A 19,700-nucleotide genomic window follows, 5' to 3' on the forward strand; every position below is an offset into this window, starting at 1 on the left:
GTTGCTACAAATATACCCCTGCTACTTAAGACTGGTTTTGTGGTCCAGGGTCACATATAAAAGTTACCATTTTAAGTTCAGGACAGAGATAAAAGTACCAAGTGTTTTAGTACCATGTCTTTATTGTCATTTACATAACTGCTCATTGTAAAATAAAATTGTAATTATAAAAACCACTCTTTAGTCTTACTTTTGACACAATATTTCAAGTCGCACTTATCTCCCACAAAGAAAAAAACCCCAATGATTTATTGCACCAGTTAAGACAGAATCATTTTCAAAAAGATGAGCAGATCTACAATTACATTATTCAGTAAGGAAGCACAGTTACGAAAAGAGCACTTTTAATGCCCAAAAATATGGATGGATGTGTTCAAGCTGTAGTGAATTTACTTCTTATTAATAAGTGACACAATATTCATATGCTAAATGAAACTACATCATTTCCCCAGTAGCAAAGCTTTTTTATATGTGTGCTAAAACAATTTACAATGGTGTAAACAACAAATAACGATCTTCATTTCAGTACAGTATATTTAGCCTTCATACACAACCAAAAAAAAATGTAACAATTACTCAAAGAGACATCTCTGAAACATTCTTCACAGTGAGAACAGTATAATAATCATTTCACTATTGGTAAAGCCAAAAGTGCTGAATGGATATCTGTTTGATTTAAACTCGTTTTCGACATCTAGCAAATGTTACTTATCTCTAAATAGCCTAATGTCCTCCAAGAGAATCATTTATAGAATAAATAAATATTCTGCTGTTCTGATTACAGTGACATTCTGTACATAAAAGTGCAATAAGGCTATCATTTGATTAGAAACAGCTGCATGAGTCTTCCTTCTTATACGTCTGGCTATGAAGAGTACACAAATCAAGACCAGCTTTTGGCAAACAAGACATTTAGACATGAACAAACATGACGGTAAGGCCACAACAGCCCTTTCGTTGTGTAAATAATGTGCGGAAATGGGTCAGAAAAACCTGTCAGACAGGCCCGTAGATGACAAGGATAACAGTCCAAAATCGAAACGTGACAACTATGTCACCTATAATGGAAGGATATACTGGCAGTGCACATAAAGAACAGTGAGGAAACCCCATATGATTAACCAAATCTTCAAAAATGTGCAACTGATTATTTAAGCAAAAGGGACGTATATTCAGACATTACTTTCATGGAATTCCAGTGTTTTGTTATTTGCATTTAAAGCTGCTTCTTTCCTTAATTTCGAGAGTGGTTTGCTCAAGGCATCAAGGTCATGGACGCATATTTTACCAAAATACAGAGCTGACCACTGGAGTGGTCTTATCTAAGGGTGTCTACACTCTCTGTCTCTTCTCCCTCTGGTACACGCTGGTCTGACAAAACCGTTTCCTCCACTATGTGAACACGGCGCTCCTGAGGGACCTCCGCCTCATCCGCATCGCTGGCCTGCACGGGTGCCGTTTCCCTGAACGATTCTTCGAGGTGGCTGACAGAGCTGGTATCACTGACAGAGTCCGAGCCCACTCCGTGCCGCCGGAAGAGCTTTTGGCCTGTGAATCACACAGTATGATTAACTTGAGAGTTCTGTAAACTTCAATAAAAAAGGCCATTTTGTGGACACGTAGTAATTAGGGTCACAGTGATCTTAGGTCAAGATGTTACCGTTACCTGGAAACCGTCTGGTGGCGGACTTGGGGGAATCGAGGGATGCTTCTTTAATCATCTGGGCTTTTATAGAATACACAGGCTCGGTGCTGTCCAGACAACCTACGGAGGAAAAACAGATGCTATAACAACCTGAAAACTACAAGTGAACCAAAGTTTGTTTAATATTTTGAGATATTTGTGCTTTTTTAAAAAATATCCATACCTTCTGCTAGGTTGAAAGTTCTTCCTTTGACAGAGGCCTGAACTGGGGAGAACCAGTTAAGCACAGATCCCACCAGAGGGATCTGTCGAAGTACGCCCTTAAAAATAAATTACATGTGAGCTTTTATTAATGGGATATTTCACCCAAAAATGAAAATTCTGTCATTAATTACTCACCCTCATGCCGTTCCAAACGTGCAAGATCTTCGTTCATCTTCAGAACACAAATTAAGATATTTTTGATGAAATCTGAGAGCTTTCTGACCCTGCATAGACAGCAACGCAACTACCACGTTCAAGGCCTACAAAGGTAGTAAGGACATTGTTAAAATAGTCCATGTACACTGGTTCAACCATAGTGTTATGAAGCTACAAGAATACTTTTTCTGCACAAAGAAAACAAAAATAAAGACTTTATTTAAAGTTTTCTTCTCTTGATGGACATGGACGTCTCAACACCAGCTCCTGCATTTGCAATTGTTGAACAAAGTTGTTATTTTTGTTTTCTTTGTGCATAAAAAATATTCTTGTAGCTTCATAACATTACAGTTGTACCACTGATGTCACGTGGACTATTGTATTGATGTCCTTGCTACTTTTCTGGGCCTTGAAAGTGGTAGTTGCATTGCTGTCTATGCAGGGTCAGAAAGCTCTCGGATTTCATCAAAAATCTTGATTTGTCTTCTGAAGATAAACAGTCTTACGGGTTTGGAACGACATGCGGAAGAGTAATTAATGACAGAAATGTTGTGTGAACTTTCCTTTTAAAATTACATAACCAGCATTGTTGAACCAGATGAGTCATTTGATCAACGTTACATATTTACATATTTGACCTAGAAATCAAGTGAAAGAAAACACTAAAACTAAAGATTTCTCGTCCATTTTGTGCCATAAAGGTTCTTTGGTTTATTTCACGTTTAAATGAGATCTTGTGATCTTAGACTTTTAGACCCCACTGTCCACAGAGACATATGCACTCACCTCCTCCATAAGTTTCTCTTCATTTGCTTTCTGAAGTTGCAGCTCAGCTTCCTGAATGCCTTTTCTCACTACCTCTGTCATGTTCTCAAACAACTAGGCACAAACACACACAGATGCATTACATTTTATGTATCTGATTTTCATCATCTACTTCAGTTATTAAATGCCTGTCCAAAACAAAAATCAATGCAAACCTTTCCACTTTCCTCAATGTCTCTTCCAAATGTTACTATAGTTTCCACCAACTCTGCCACATCCAGGTCTTCTGTTGCCATTCCAATGAATATGCAGTTTTTCTCCTCACAAAACTCAGGACCTGCACACAAGACAGGTTTTGAGGTCAATGAGGTTATGTCAATTAAAGCAGTCATCACTGTCTATCATAAGACCTTCAGGAATTTACCACTAGAGAAGTATAAGTCAGTATCCAGCTCCATCAGCTTCTTAAGCAAGTCACTGTTGATTCTCTCCACCCTGTGTTGTCTCTTGTCTTCTTCCAGGTCTGTGGTTCTGGGCTCATACCTGATAAGAAACAAACAAAAAGAAACTTAAGTACTCCGGAAACTTACAACAATGCGAGTTAGGTCACTGCGTCCTGTAGCTTGTTCCAATAGCTCAGCTGATAGAGTAAGTTGATTTCCAAAGAGCACAGAACTGACTAAATATACCTCATATTTACTTTGGATGAAAGTGTCTGTCAAATGCTTGAATGTACTGTAAAATATGCTGTAAACTGATGCAGGTTTGATGCCAGTGTCTCACCTCACACCTCCAAGACCGGGCCAGTTCGGGTCCTCAATGTATGAGAGTGAAGCTTGTTGTAGCACCTCATCCTTGAAGTCCTGTCTGAAGCATAGGGTGCAGCACAGCACTGGAATCATCTCTCCCAGCTTCTCCACCAGTGCAGCCACGTCATTCTCCTGAGTCCCAAGAGCTACACACATATATCAGCACTGTTAGTATGAACATGTTTTTTGTTTTTTTTTTTCCATTTAGTGATAGTTGTTCATGAGCCCCCCTGGTTTTTTAGCAACAATGACTGTATGATTTTGAGATCCATCTTTTCACACTGAGGACAACTGAGGGACTCATATGCAACTATTACAGAAGTTTCAAACGCTCACTGATGCTCCAGAAGGAAACACGATGCATTAAGAGCCGGGGGGTGAAAACTTTTCAACAGAATGAAGATGTGTACATTTTTCTTATTTTGCCTAAATATCTTATTTTTTAATTTAGTACTGAAAGCTACAGAAGATACTAACATGTTTCCCAGAAGACAAAATAAGTTAAATTTACCCTGATCTTCAAATTCAAAAAGTTTTCACCCCCCCGGCTCTTAATGCATTGTGTTTCCTTCTGGAGCATCAGTGAGCGTTTGAACCTTCTGTAATAGTTGCATACGAGTCCCTCAGTTGTCCTCAGTGTGAAAAGATGGATCTTATAATCAGTCATAGTTAGAAAGGGTTCAAAATACAGAAAAATTATGAAAAACCAAAGAATTTGTGGGACCAGAAGGATTTTTCTGAAGAACAGCAGAAGTTTAACTGTTCAGGACAAAGAAGGGAATCATGAACAACTAAAAACCAAAAAAACAACAACACAGTATTATGAATCAGGAGTATGTAAACTTTTGAACAGGATCATTTTTATAAATTCAACTACTATTTTCTCTTGTGAACTATATGTAAACGTCTTTTATGTGAAATATCTCATTCAGGCCAGTAATAAATATAAATTACATACATTTTGTATGATCTCTCTTATTTTGTTAAAATAATTAACATTTTGCAGATTCTGCAAGGTGTACGTAAACTTTGGATATATTTTAGGGAAAATATTTAAACAAAAACGGCAGAAATATATTTAGCCAATTTCTTCCTTGCGCCTGTTTAATAAAGGCTTAATAAAAATTAGTAGAGCTTGCACCTAACCAATAATTTCTTATAATTATATTTGCCCTGTATGCCTCCAGTTCTTAAGTCAGTATGGTTTGGAACTAATCATTGTGTTAGCATTCCATATTTTTATTTATCTCCCAAATGTCTTACCTGCAGCGGTCATGAGGGGGCTGAAACGAACACATGTGCCTTCATCTTCCAGCTCAACCACATCCACACCACTTAGGGGAACCTGCTGCGCCAACTGCTCACCCAACTGTCACATCAGATCAGATCAGTCGGGTCACTCATTTGTAAGAAAAGCATTTTGGCATTCTGCTATAAATGCTCACCAGTCTTGGGGAGTAACTGGTTACATGTAATGGTGTAATGTAATTTAATTACAAAATAAATGTAACTAATTCATGTGTAATTAAATTACAGTTACTTATGAAAATGTTAATGATTACAAAGGGGGTTACATCTGAATATTTTCTGTAAAAATCTAGTATATGTTGAGTAATATTCATTTGTTGCTTTGCTTGTTTTTGATGTGGTTGATGCCTCAGAATGCTATTCTGATGCTTTTGATTGGTTCTCGTTTGAATTTGGAGTGCACCACATCTGCCAATTGCCTCAATCCACATTGCCAAAAGTTGTAGGCTACAATGTGTCTGAGAGTTGATTAACTGATTAACAGCTGAAAACATTCGATAGAAATGTAGAAAAGTAATCAAATGTAATCAGTTTCTTCAATAATTGAAACAGAAAAAGTTACAATACTTATTAAATTTTAAAGTGCCCCTATTATCCCATTTTAAAGTTCCTAATATTGTTTTAGCAGACTCTTACAATAGGTTCACATACATGCATGGTCAAAAATGCTTTTGCCTTCTCAAAATATGCATGCAACGTTCTTTCTGTGAGCCTACTCTGCTCTGATTGGTCAGTTGGCACAGTCTTTTGTAATCGGTAAAAAACGATACGCCCATTGTTTTAGTTCCATATTTTGAACGCTCGATAGAAAATATAAACATATGTTATTAATCATATTTAAAGGTTGCGACCGTAAAATGACGTGTTTGTGGGCGGGTCAAGTCATTTGCAGCCATCCAACCTAGAACAATTGTTTGAATTATGCGAATGTGTTACCTTGTGATGTGTAGATGACACAGAAGTGGGATTCGAATTACTAACGTCTCGTTTAGGCTGTACAGAGTTGATTCTTTCATTTGGGAGACAATAACTTTATTGTGCACTTTTGACTTTACAACTTTGCAGATTGTTTGTGTTCACATACCGCTACATTACACACTGCGTGAAAGGCAGTACTGGAAATGGCGTAATAGGAGCACCTTAAAGGGTAACTTGTAATCTGTAACCTATTACATTTCCAAAGTAAACTTCCCAACACTGAAGTTCACAATTCAGCCTACTTATTTCTTATAATACATTGTGAGTAAGAGAAGCATTTACCCATCTGTTAAGGGCATCAAGGATATCTCTTTCCCCTGCTAAATATCCTTCTACTGAGCCGCCACTTGAGGCTGAAAATGAAAGTTTTGTGGATTTTAGTTAATGTCTATCATTATACATGTATAATATTATTTGAAGGTCAGAAAATTCTTTGAAAGTTAAATATGAACAGCATTTATTCAAAATCTTTTGTAACATCATAAACATCTTTCCTGTCACTTTAATTTTTAATTTACAATATCCAATAGGAAACTTACGAGCGCTGTTGTCTTGTGAAAACCTGAACACCACCACAGGAGAATTCAGTTCATCCTCCACCTACAAACATCAGACAGACACAGAGGGTGGGGACGGGGTCTCAAAACAGCTGTTACACATATAAGCATTCACTAAAGGAGGCCTTAATGTCATGCTGTGAGCACTACCATGTTACTGTGAAATTGGTTTAGTATTTAAATGCTGTGATGCAATGTCATGGAGAGGCTTTTTGTTTGCTAGCTACTGGTTTGACAGGTCAATCTGGACAATATGACACATGACCTAAAGTCATGCATTAGTGCTGCTGGAATGTCTATATGATGCTGGAACCTTTGTTATAACTAAGAAAAGCTTATGTCATTAAATTACAAGATAAAAATGCCCATTATTTATAATTATCAAACAATGCTTCCTTCATGATTTAAGAGTTAGTTCACCCAAAAAATGAAAATTCTGTCATTAATTACTCACCCTCATGTCTTCCAAACCTGTAAGACCTTTGTTCATCTTCAAAAGACAAATTAAGATATTTTTGATAAAATTCAACAGCTTTCTGACAATGCAACTACCAAGTTCAAGGCCCCGAAAAGTAGTAAGGTCATCATTAAAATAGTCCATGTGACATCAGTGATTTAACCGTAATGTTATGAATCTACAACAATACTTTTTGTGTGCAAAGAAAACAAAAATATCGACTTTTCTTTTTCGACAATTTCTTCTCTTCTGTGAATGGCAAGACAAGAAATTAATAAAAAATTATTAAATTAAGTCATTATTTTTGTTTTCTTTGCACACAAAAAGTATTCTTGTAGCTTTATAAAATATCAGTTGAACCACTGATGTCACATGGACTATTTTAACGATGTCCTTACTACCCTTCTAGGCCTTGAACGTGTCAGTTGCGTTGCTGTCTATGCAGGGCCAGAAAGCTTTTGGATTTCAAAAATATCTTAATTTGTGTTCTGAGGATGAACGAAAGTCTTACAGGTTTGCAATGACAAGAGGTTGAGTAATCAATGACACAGTTTTCATTTCTGGGTGAACCATCCCTTTAAAGGACATTAACAACCATAGACATAAGTTAAGGAAGTGAAACCTTAAAAATATCCATCAAGTGTCTCTACTTCTTTGAATCTCTTAAATTGCATTAAACAAATATTGTACTGTGGTTCCTGTTATAGCTATGCAGTCATAGCTGTCATAAAAATAACTTTATTTTGAACAAACAAACTGTTATCGGACAAGTGTTAGTATTACACACAGGAACATCACCACTTAATTGTGCTCCATCTCTCACAAGGGCCATTTTAATAAATTCTGCTTAATTCCCATGATGCCGCATCATTGCTCCAAAGCGAGGTCCAGCATTGATGCCCAACAAGTCATCAAGCTCTGTGAAGTGACATTTCCTAAATGTTTTTGCACATGCCTGTAGCACTGGCAGGGCTTTACGCAAATAAAAGCCTTCAAACTGAGCACCAGCACTTATGGGTGGACATGGTGAGGGAGGGAACAGTGGAGAAACAGCGCGAGTGAAAGGGAGAAGGAGTGGAGTGGGATCAAGCAGGCAGAGGTTTGGTCCCACCTACAATAGAGAGTATAAGAGAGCCCAGCACGTCCCGCAGCGAGCCCCCGGAGATGGGAGGGACCCGGGAATGAGACACCACATCCTGAAACCAAGGCACCCACGCTCACTACCACACTATGTATACAGTATAAGAGCTGCACACATTGCTGACGGTCACAAACCACACCGCCAACATACATATGACAAACACTCTGCTCTTTACCATGCGCAAAGCCTCGAGGAGAGACACCTCACTGTCAAGGATATCCTAATGGTGGTGACACAGAACAGAGGTGTTTGCTTTTAAGGTTTTCGCCTAAATTCTCTGACTGACACGAAAAAGTGGGCCACTGACACATAGAAAAGAACAAAATTTCAAGAAGCTGCCAGATACAGGGCAAATAGTTTTCAAGATTTGTCATTAATCTGCCACATGTATTATGTGTTCATATTTTCAGGTCATGTGGTTGTAAATAGTAGAAATTTCTGCCAGTGCTGATGATTTCATCATAATTTTAAAGGGGTAGTTCACCACAAAATGAGTTTAAGGTCAAGTTTAACTTCTAATATTTATATTTTAATTGGAATGTACATTGGAATGTAGGTCATGAATCCCATCTTTGCTACTTTTATAAGGTTAGCTCATCCAAAAATTCTGTCATTAATTTCTCACCCTCATGTCGTTTCAAACCTGTAGGACCTTTGTTCATTTTCAGAACAACGATTTACAGATAATATACTCACCCCCTTGTCATCCAAGATGTTCATGTCTTTCTTTCTACAGTCGTAAAGAAATTGTTTTTTGAGGAAAACATTTCAGGATTTTTCTCCATATAATGGACTGATATTGTGCCCCAATTTTGAACATCCATGCGGCTTCAAACAATCCCAAATGCGGTTGTAAATGATCCCAGCCGAGGAAGAAGGGTCTTATCTAGCGAAACGATTGGTTATTTTCATTTTAAAAAAATAAACTTTTTAATACTTTTTAATCTCAAACGCTCGTCTTGTCTTGCGCTGCCTGAACTCCAATCGTATTTTCTCCCTCAACTTCAAAAATCATTTCAAAATCATCCTACATCGCTGCAGAAGTACTGACCCAGTCTTTGCAAAGTGAACATGCAAAGAAGATCAAACACCCTTAACAAAAAAGGTAAAACAGCGATATAGGACGATTTTGAAGTTGAGGGAGAACATGAGATGGGAGTTTTTCGACAAATACAGTTCAGGCAGAATGAGACAAGACGAGCGTTTGACATTAAGATGTATTATTTTTATAAAATAACCGATCGTTGCGTTAGATAAGACCCTTCTTCCTCGGCTGGGATCGTTTACAACTGCAATTGGGATCGTTTGAAGCTGCATTTAAACTGCATTTTGGAAGTTCAAAATCGGGGCACCATAGCAGTCCATTATATGGAGAAAAATGCTGAAATGTTTTCCTCAAAAAGCAATTTCTTTACAGCTGAAGAAAGAAAGACATGAACATCTTGGATGACAAGGGGTGAGTACATTATCTGTCCATTTTTGTTCTGGAAGTGGACTTCTCCTATAAGATATTTTTGATGAAATCCAAGAGCTTTCTGACCCTGCATAGACAGCAACACAACTGACAAGGCCAAGAAAGGTAGTACGGACATCGTTAAAACAGTCCATGTGACCTATAAGAGAAGAAATTGCTGAATAAAGTCATTATTTTTGTTTTCTTTGCGCACTAAAAGTATTCTTGTAGTTTCATAACATTAACGTTGAACCACTAGTGTCACATGGACTGTTATATCGATATCCCTATTAACTTTCTGGGCTTTGAACGTGGGAGTTGCATTGCTGTCTATGCAAGGTCAGAAGGCTCTCAGATGTCATCACAAATACATACATGATGGTGAGTAATTAATGACAGAATTTTCATTTTTGGGTGAACTATCCCTTTAAGCAGCTTCCTTTTCCAGTTCCCATTTATTTTCATTATGAGCAAGAATGAAAAGTAAGAAATTGTATGGTTTTGGGACAAAATGGGCTGAGTAAAGACATTTTGGGTGAACTATCCATTTTCTTTTTCGACTGGAGGAAGCAACACCAACTCAGGACAGAGGAAATATAGATATACAGAAGCTTCAAAATTGTTTTGATTCACATACTTATTTGTGGCGATTGTGATGTAACTCTAAAAGACTCTGTACCAACATACAGCTAAACGGATGAAGACAAGTTCACCTACCGAGGTTTTTATTGAAGCCAGTGTCTTCAAATGCTCCAACAGCTGTTGACTCTACAGGGAAACAGATCAATTCCCAACAAGGTCAGAGTAATTCTTGTGTTTAAAGTACAGTGCATCGGATTATCTAAATGAAGCTGGCAGGGTACTCACTAGCTGCGAGGCATGCTTAATCCTCTGCACAATCCCATCATGCCCAAGGTACTGAAGGGACAGCCAGAGAGGCAAAGCCCGAAGCTTCTCCACCGGTTGGCTGGAGGTCAGACCTGCTGCGAGAGACTGCCGCCAACCGGCAGGGAGGATAATCATCAGCATCAAGTACTTGCACACTGTATGGTCATAAATCTGGATTGCATTTCCATAGGATGTCCTGTAAAATTATGATTGGTACTAAAAATAACAGTCCAACTTACCAGGGCCGGATCCTCTTGTCTGTAAAGAGTAACAGCAGGCACAGCAGGCAGGCCCAGCCACGGACCTGGAGTTAAAGTCATGCTGTCACACTTGGTGGCCGCCTAATATAGAGAGGAAGAAAACAATAGCACATACTTTACAACAGGAAACAAACAAGAGCATATGCATGCAAAACAAAAAAAAACAAAACAAAAAAAAAAAAAACACACACAACATACCGTGACAGTAGAAGAGACCTGACCAAGAGCAAGTGTTGCCAAATTCACTCTGAAAGAAAGGCACAGAAAGTCAAAGTCGGTTTATTTCAATATCTAAAAGAAAATCAAGTAAAAGCGGTACTACAAAAACAGGACCAGCTAATACCAACCCTTCAACATGGAGCCACATATTGTACTGAACGCAGAGCTCTTTCAGACGACCAAGTTTGTCTGTGTGACCTGCACCTGGTGTTCCTGAGAGATGGAATTATTTTTTAATGACTGCATGCAAAATGGACAACAAACAAATGCTTGTATAAATAAGGTCTAATAGTGAACTGACCAGCATTTGCTATCAACAGCAATGGAGCCTTTCCTGATTCACGATCATCTCTGATGAGCTTGTCAAGCAATGCAACATCCTGTGAAAAAACAATTTAGTGAAAAACACACCATTTCAACACATTTTCTATTAATCAACACTGCATCATTACTTGCACTTTTCTAAACAAAGAGTTTCAGTTCCATTTGTCTTCCTTTTTGATGCGTTATACATGTCTGTCTGTAGTGTACTGACCTGAATAAGATATTTCACATAAAATAAGTTTACATGTAGTCCACAAGAGAAAATAATAGTTTTTATAGAATTTATAAAAATGACCCTGTTCAAAAGTTTACATACACTTGATTCTTAATATTGTGTTGTTACCTGAATGACCGACAGCTGTGTTTTTATTTGTTTGTTTAGTGATAGTTGTTCATGAGTCCCTTGTTTGTCCTGAATGGTTAAACTGCCTGCTGTTCTTCAGAAAAATCCTTCAGGTCCCACAAGTTCTTTGGTTTTCCAACATTTCTGTGTATTTGAACCCTTTTCCAACAATGACTGTATGATTTTGAGATCCATCTTTTCACACTGAGGACAACTAAATATCATACTTCTTCATTTAGTACTGCCCTACAGAGGCTACAGAAGACAAAATAAGTTATTTACCCTGATTTTCAAATTCAAGAAGTTTTCACCCCTGGCTCTTAATGCATCATTTTTCCTTCTGGAGCATCAGTGAGCATCTGAACCTTCTGTAATAGTTGCATATGAGTCCCTCAGTTGTCCTCAGTGTGAAAAGATGCATCTCAAAATCATACATTCATTGTTGGAAAGGATTGAAATACACAAAAATGCTGAAAAAACCAAAGAATTTGTGGGAAGGATTTCTTTAACTATTCAGGACAAACAATGGACTAATGAAAAAAAAAAAAAAATCCACAGCTGTGGATCATTCAGGTAACAACAAAGTATTAAGAATCAAGTGTATGTAAACTTTTAAACCGGGTAATTTTTATAAATTTAACTATTATTTTCTTTTGAGGACTATATGTAAACATCTTTAATGTGAAATATCTTATTCAGGTCAGTACAAAATAATCAATAACATGCATTTTGGTAAAATAAATACGATTTTTAATGATTCTGAACAGGGGATCTTAATAGATAAACTTTTGATCTCAACTGTAAAGGAGTTTCATGTGACACTGAAGATTAAAGTAATGGCTGCTGAAAATCAAATAAATGCAGCCTTGGTGAGCCCAAGAAACATCCTTTTTAAAAACATAAATAAATCTTAAACTTCTCTACCAAAAGATAACTTCTTACCATTTGGTGCAAGGAGCCGAACATGGTGTTACAGGGCACAATACAAAGACATGACAAAGGCAGCCCCAGCTGAAAAGCAAACACAAAAAAGTTGTCTAATTAAAGCAAGCAGTATCCACTACACATAAACACACAATGTGAAAGTTGTAATATAGTGCAGTAATGTGAAACATTTCTGATCCCGCAGCACTGACGTGTGATGTGGAGGTGACATTGTACCTGGCTGCAGAGATGTTGTCCCAGGCCAGGTCTGCATGCAGCACTTTGGTAAATCACAGGATGTTTAGAGCTGAGCAATGTAAATCCCTCTGTAGCGTAGTCCTCATAATGACCATTAATAACGAGCCGACACACCTTCACCAGCCCCTCACGGTCATCTTCATGATAATACGCTGATCCATTTTCATATCTATGAAAAACAACTCATTTCGTCTTTAGTAAATCTCAAAATGGACATCCATTATCATTTAAAATGACTGATTTTAGTTTTTAGTGCTTACTTTGACAAACTACTATGGAATTTTAAAGGGACAGTTCACCCAAAAATGAAAACTGTCATTAATTACTCACCCTCGTGTTGTTCCAAACCTGTAAGACCTTCATTCATCTTCACAAACACAAATTAAGATATTTTTGATGAAATCCGAGAGCTTTCTGACCCTGCATAGACAGCAGCGCAACTGACACGTTCAAGGCCCAGAAAGGTAGTAAGGACATCATTAAAATAGTCCATGTGACATCAGTGGTTCAATACTTTGTGTGTGCCAAGAAAACAAACATGACAAATTTATTCAACAATTTTTTCTCTTTTGTGTCAGCCGATACATGTTCACAAAGCTTCATAAAATTACGGTTGAACCACTGACTACATGGACTATTTTAAAGGGGTCATCAGATGCCCATTTTCCACAAGTTGATATGATTCTTTAGGGTTTTAATGAAAAGTTTATAATATACTTTGATTAAAAATTCTCAATGGTTTTGTAAAACAACACCCTTTTTACCTTGTCAAAATGAGCTCTGCAAAAATCATCTCATTCTAAGGGGTTGTTCCTTTAAATGCAAATGAGCTCTGCTCACCCCGCCCCTCTCTTCTCTCTGTGGACAGTCTTGTTTACATTAGCCGCATTTAGTCACTAAACTTCCTAACTACCACATTATAAGGAAAGGCGATCGCAAAGATTCATAAAAAAAACGCTTATACACACTTCTGCTGTAAGTGAAGCTGGATCATGAATGATTCACGCGAACATAGACGGATATATGTAGATCGGGAGGCGCATTCCCTTCACAAACAAACGTAATCTACTGCATCTTCAGCGGCTCAGATGTCGGGAGTAAATGATGTCCACTATTCATTATTACATCCAGCAACACAACACCTCAATCGCTCAATCAGAGACATTCTCGTCTAACTTACATCCCTGTTTCGGCATCGAAACAAGGAAAGTTACTGGACTGTGACAGCTGATCTGAGGTAAGAGCTCATGTCAATCAACTATTGTGGGAGCGGCCTCTGTGAGTGTGACGCCACAACGACAGGCATCTGAGAACGGCTCGATTTGAAAAAGGGAATATTATTTTTACAGATTAATTAAAAACCACTGCATGGATTTTTATCATTATAGAGGGTAGATTTGCACATACACTGCCAACACACATTAATGTTCAAACAACATGAAAAAGTGAACTTAGCATCCGATGACCCCTTTAACGATGTTCTTATTACATTTCTGGGTCTTGAACGTGTCGGTTGCGTTGCTGTCTATGCAGGGTCAGAAAGCTCTTGGATTTCATCAAAAATATCTTAATTTGTGTTCTTAAGATGAATAAAGGTCATTTTTAGGTGAACTATCCCTTTAATAGTGCCCATTTATCCGTTATCGACCATTAATTAAAAATAATTGCTTATTGGTATCAACCAAAATATTTGTAGAAAATTTTAAACTGTATAAAAATTTGCTTAAAAAAAACCACTTTATTAAACTAGAAAACCACCTGTTTCTAAGAATGAAAGAATGTGTGATAATAGGTGCACACTGAAAAAAAAACAGACTTGGAAGAAGAGTCCCCTTGTCCAGTCTTATTCAGCATTAAATCTGTCATTGTTCGAATGAAAAGCTCAATGTTTCGCCACCTAAGCTTTTCAAGTAAAGACACTGCCAATAAAATTTGCTGAGGTGAACCGAAGGTAGAGCCTATTATTAATGCTCTAACACACATCTCTATAAATAGCTTTAAATCACTTGAAAGTGTTTGTATGACAGGAAGAAAAGAATCTCCCCGAAACCACACGAGAGAACTTGAGCGTACCTGAAAAGCCTGCAGAGCCAGAGAGTGGTATCCGACAGGATGCGGGTGGTCAGCTTTCTCAATCTTTCTCGTTCCAGGACAGAAATATATGCGGCCAGACTGTGTCCCAATAGAGCCATGTGTCCCTGTTCTCCAACATACTGCATCCTGCTAAACAGACGTTCAGTGTTTTTTTATAACACACAGAGGGGTTTACACATGCTTCCAGTGCAATATAATAGAGCTGTTCTGTCTTGACGTCAATTTGTAGACCAACCTCAAAGAATAATTCACCATAGGTTTGGTTAATCAGTAAAATAAGGCCTACCACATTACTCAAAGAGACTGCTATTCAAGAAACTTTTCCGTTTTGCTAAAAAAGTAAATATTACTACAATTACTGTATTACTACAATTACTACAAAAGCTGAATTTTCAACATGTCACATGATCCTTAAGATCCTTATCATTATAATATGTTGATTTGCTGCTCAAGAAATATTTCTTAACATTATCAATGTTGAAAACAAGTTTTTTGTGTAAACTCTTCATACTTTTCTTCAGGATTCTTTAATGAACAGAAAAGTTCCAAAGAACAGCATTTACTTGAAATACAGAAATCTTTGGTTACCATCACTTCTGATCAATTTAATTTATAAAATCTCTTATTATTATAAATCTGTTTACAATTCTCAGGGATTTTTCTTGGCTTTAAGAGAACAAATTGGGCAGCTCTATAATGCTGTGACCTACCGATGACCCTGTTTGTCATCATCTCCATGCATCAGGTTCTGGACGAGCTGGAGTATGCTGACAACATCCTGTCCACTGTCAGAAAAAAAAAAATGGAAAAAGTAAAAGGATAAGAAAGGCTTTGAGGGATTTTATAACTAAAATGTGATCCTGGACCACAAAACCAGTCATAAGTAGCACAGGTATATTTGTAGCAATAGCCAACAATACACTGTGTCGATCAAAATTATTGATTTTTCTTTTATGCCAAAAATCATTAGGATATTAAGTAAAGATCATGTTCCATTAAGATATTTTGTAAATTTCCTAACGTAAATATAGCAAAACTTAATTTCTGAATAGTAATATGCATTGCTAAGATTTGGACAACTTTAAAGGTGATTTTCTCAGTATTTAGATTTTTTTGCACCCTCAGTTGATTTTCAAATCTCAGGCAACCATACATCAATGGAAAGCTTATTTATTCAGCTTTCAGATGACCAAAATTGCCACTTATAACTAGTTTTGAGGTCCAGGGTGACATATGTGCTGACTTTAAACCCCATGGAATGCAAGACAAGAAACTACAGTATTAATGTCTCACTCACTCTCCTTGCAAGGGTCCTGGAATGTCTTTCCAACTCAACTTTCTTCTTTCTTTGCCTTGTTCAGATTCCCTGAATGCATCCACAAAATACTATATTAGTTATATGTGAAACTATACTGTCAACATAACAGAGATGGATTAGTATTGGCATTTTAAATGCAATTACTGAAAATATTGTAATATGAAAGGTGAAGTCTCACAGTTTTCCACTTTCCAAAATCTTCATGGCATCAGAGAGATGGTTTCCCATCTCAGCAAGTGTAGGGTCCATTATCTACAATTACACAGTAAAATATATATATATGGTTATCCTTGAAGGGCACAGTGTTAAAACAGTGGAGAACTAGCAAACTTGATGACAATGCCTGTATATCATATTTCTTGCCACATCAAATAAAATGATTCCTCAGGCTTTAACAAAACTCATCATATTTCACCTGTAGGGCACTTTCACTGACTACAAGAGGAGGAGGAAACATTTAGGCCTCTGTCCTTTTGTGATAACAGTGTGTTTTAACATTATAATAGCACAAAATAAATAATAGCACACTTGACAAATGCTGTTCTACTTGTAAATGTGCCAACCTGAGTAAAATAAGCCTGCAATGCTGTTTAATTCTTGCTTTAGCAGTTCCACACTTATAATTCCTGATATTCAGGATGTGGGGTGTGTTGAAGACGAAAACCTGTCGGATGACAAGGCTCATTTCAATACACAATCACTCATCTGGTACATCCACCTTGTCCAGACTAAAGGAATAATTTAATGTCATGTCCTGATGCGCATCCTGCTTTAACACAACACTTCATTTTACAACACAAGTGCTGTTGTGGTTTTTCTACATCAAACTTTGCACATGAAAGTGTTTTTTTAGCTCACAATCTATTAAAGCTTAAATTTTCACCGGCACTTTTACACTGAAAAAACACGGCCCTACGCACTAACAGCAAATACTCGAATGTGGATTCTAATGAATCCGGTACAGCTCCGCATCAGCCTCCCTATGGCAATGACAGTGAATAAGCTTCCTGCACTTTAATCAAATGAGCGAGTCCTTCAGGGAATGATCCGCGCTGTTCTACATTACCTTCACGGGTAGCTTATCCATGCAATGTTGAAAACCCAGTCGCAGGGACTCTCCGTGTCCCCGTGCGTCGTCGCGTACTGTGTATTTTAGGGAAGCAATTCAAAAAAGCACAAAATATCCACCTCCGGTACCCTCTCTCTTCGATATTTGTATAGTCAATTGAATTGTGTTACTTCCTGGTGTCATGCCGCTCCACGCTGGCAGCGCTGACGTAGCCTAAACATACGCCCCCTTTACTGTCTCCGCGAGCTCCTCGGTTTACCCCAATGTAAAGACAAGTAATGATGCAGTGGAGTGGAGGGGAGTCAGACCCGAATCGGTTCTATCGAACAAATCGTTGCAGAAAAAAAAAAAATGGTTCGAGAAAACACGTCATCACGTGGTCTCTGACATCTCCAGTGACAATCACATGCTTTTATGATTAAATACGAGCAACGTGTCCATGTTCAGTTTGTTGTTGCCATGAGTGAGCTCATACAAACATAGTAACTGAGAACCTATATGATTTGCATTTAGATTAATTTACATCACTTGGCTGAAAAGTTGATGCATTTTAATTAAAATTCTATGCACTAAAATAAGTCGTAAAATATTATATTTACTTGTAAAATTGCAACTATTCAAATATTTTATAATTTACTCAATTTACAGAAATGTTCGGAACAGACTTCTCTGATTTGTTTATAAAATTTCCCATCAAGTTTACCCAGTCAAATCAGTTGCGGTACAACGTTTAAGGTGAACATGGAAGACACGTGTGTTATTTTGTAAAGTTTCCCCTACAGATATTATCATTACATTTATTTTGGGAATGTAGCCTAAGTCACTTTGGAAAGAAGTCAATAATTATATATATATATATATATATATATATATATACAGTGCCCTCCACTAATATTGGAACCCTTGGTAAATATGAGCAAAGATGGCTATGAAAATAAATCTGCTTTGTTTATCTTTATGATCTTACATTCAAAAAATTCACAAAATGCTAACCTTTCATTGAAGTAAAACAATTAAAAGTGGGGGGAAACTTACCTTATGAAATAAATGTTTTTCTCATATGCATGTTGGGCACAATTATTGGCACCCTTAGAAATTATGAGTAAAATATCTCTGAAGTATATTCCCATTCATATTTGCATTAGTCACTTTGGAAAGAACTCAATAATTATATATATATATATATATATATAAATGTGTGATTGTGGTTATATTATAGAAGCTGATATTATGTTAAAATGTTTTTCATTTTATGGTGATGAGAGTCTTATATTCATGTTTCCTGTGATTTCAAAGCTTAATTTTTTTGCATCATTACTCCAGTCACACGATCCTTCAGAAATCATTCTGATATGCTGATGTGCTGCTCAGAAACATTTATTATATATTATTATGTTAAAAACAGCTGAGTAGAATTTTTTCAGGTTTCTCTGATGATTAGCAAGTTCAGAAGAACAGCATTTATCTGAAATAGAAATATTTTGTAACATTATAAATGTCTTTATCGTCTTTTTATTAATCAAAGAATCAATCTATTAATCAAAAGAAATGTGCTTAACTGTTTTAAACTTTGATAATAATAATAATAATAATAAAGGTTTCTTGAACAGTAAGTCAGCATACTAGAATGATTTCTGAAAGATCATGCACTCTAAAAATTGTGCTAAATAGCACTAAAAGTGTTTTTGGCTCGTAATCATAGGGGAACCACCTTAAGTGCTACATAGCACCTATACCTTTAAAGATGGTGCTATAAAGCACCTTAACCACCCTAAAGAACCACTGAAGAACCATTACACGTTCTTTATAGGTGCTATATAGCACTTAAATTGATTCCTCTATGATTACGAGCCAAAAAAAAAAACACTTTGCTATACAGTGCTATATAGCACAAAGAACCGCTGAAGAACCAGTTGTGTGTGTGTGTGTGTGTGTGTACTTGTTTTTGCTACATAGTGGGGACCAAATGTCCCCACAATGATAGTAAAACCTGAAATTTTTGACATTGTGGGGACCGGCCTGCGGTCCCCACAATGTTAAAAAATGATTAAAAATAGTAAATGATGTTTATCTGAAAGTGTAACGATGCAAACATGTTTTCTGTGAGGGCTAGGTTTAGGGTTAGGGTTGGGTTAGGGGATAGACAATATCGTTTGGTCAGTACAAAATCTATAGAAGTCTATGGAAAGTCCCCACAATTCACAAAAACAAACATGTGTGTGTGTGTGTGTGTGTGTGTGTGTGTGTGTGTGTGTGTGTGTGTGACTGTAGTAATGATGCTGAAAATGTAGCTTTGATCACAGGAATAAATTACGTTCTAAAATATATTCAAATAGAAAGCAGTTATTTTAAATAGTAAAAATATTTACTATAACTACTACTTTTGCTGTATTGTGGATCAAATAAATGCAGGCTTGCCGAGCAGAAAAGAATTCTTTAAAAACATGAAAAATCTCGGCCGATTGATTTA

General features: G+C 37.0%; 1 protein-coding gene across 4 annotated transcripts; it reads right to left on the bottom strand.

The window, feature by feature from the left end:
* Window positions 1–117: 117 nt before the first annotated feature.
* pdxdc1 (pyridoxal-dependent decarboxylase domain containing 1) lies at window positions 118–17,568 on the bottom strand. Of its 4 annotated transcripts, none has more exons than XM_051106001.1 (24): window positions 17,228–17,568; window positions 16,340–16,413; window positions 16,141–16,209; window positions 15,554–15,628; window positions 14,823–14,969; window positions 12,729–12,918; window positions 12,510–12,578; window positions 11,202–11,280; window positions 11,029–11,113; window positions 10,880–10,928; window positions 10,661–10,762; window positions 10,401–10,526; window positions 10,251–10,301; window positions 8,256–8,300; window positions 6,465–6,525; window positions 6,208–6,278; window positions 4,903–5,008; window positions 3,614–3,785; window positions 3,255–3,373; window positions 3,046–3,167; window positions 2,852–2,944; window positions 1,869–1,965; window positions 1,667–1,765; window positions 118–1,548 (listed from the first exon to the last, which is right to left on the bottom strand). In XM_051106001.1, exons 1-24 carry the CDS (start codon window positions 17,246–17,248, stop codon window positions 1,319–1,321), a joined length of 2,352 nt encoding a protein of 783 aa, XP_050961958.1. In that variant the 5' UTR covers window positions 17,249–17,568; the 3' UTR covers window positions 118–1,318. The 4 variants fall into 4 exon arrangements, with proteins under 4 accessions (XP_050961958.1, XP_050961957.1, XP_050961960.1 ...); XM_051106000.1 differs by having other exon boundaries at window positions 14,823–14,972; XM_051106003.1 differs by lacking the exon at window positions 8,256–8,300.
* Between the last annotated feature and the right edge of the window lie 2,132 nt (window positions 17,569–19,700).

This window comes from Labeo rohita, chromosome 3 (assembly GCF_022985175.1).
Source record: "Labeo rohita strain BAU-BD-2019 chromosome 3, IGBB_LRoh.1.0, whole genome shotgun sequence".
Taxonomy (NCBI): Eukaryota; Metazoa; Chordata; class Actinopteri; order Cypriniformes; family Cyprinidae; genus Labeo; species Labeo rohita.

Excerpts from the sequence above, each read along its gene's own strand:
- pdxdc1 (XM_051106000.1), bottom strand. The coding sequence starts at position 17,248 with ATGGATAAGCTACCCGTGAAG. Across the intron at positions 12,919-14,822 it reads TGGCTCTGCAGGCTTTTCAG|ATATGAAAATGGATCAGCGT; the intron begins GTACGCTCAAGT and ends TGTTTTTCATAG. Across the intron at positions 10,929-11,028 it reads ATGTGGCTCCATGTTGAAGG|AGTGAATTTGGCAACACTTG; the intron begins GTTGGTATTAGC and ends CCTTTCTTTCAG.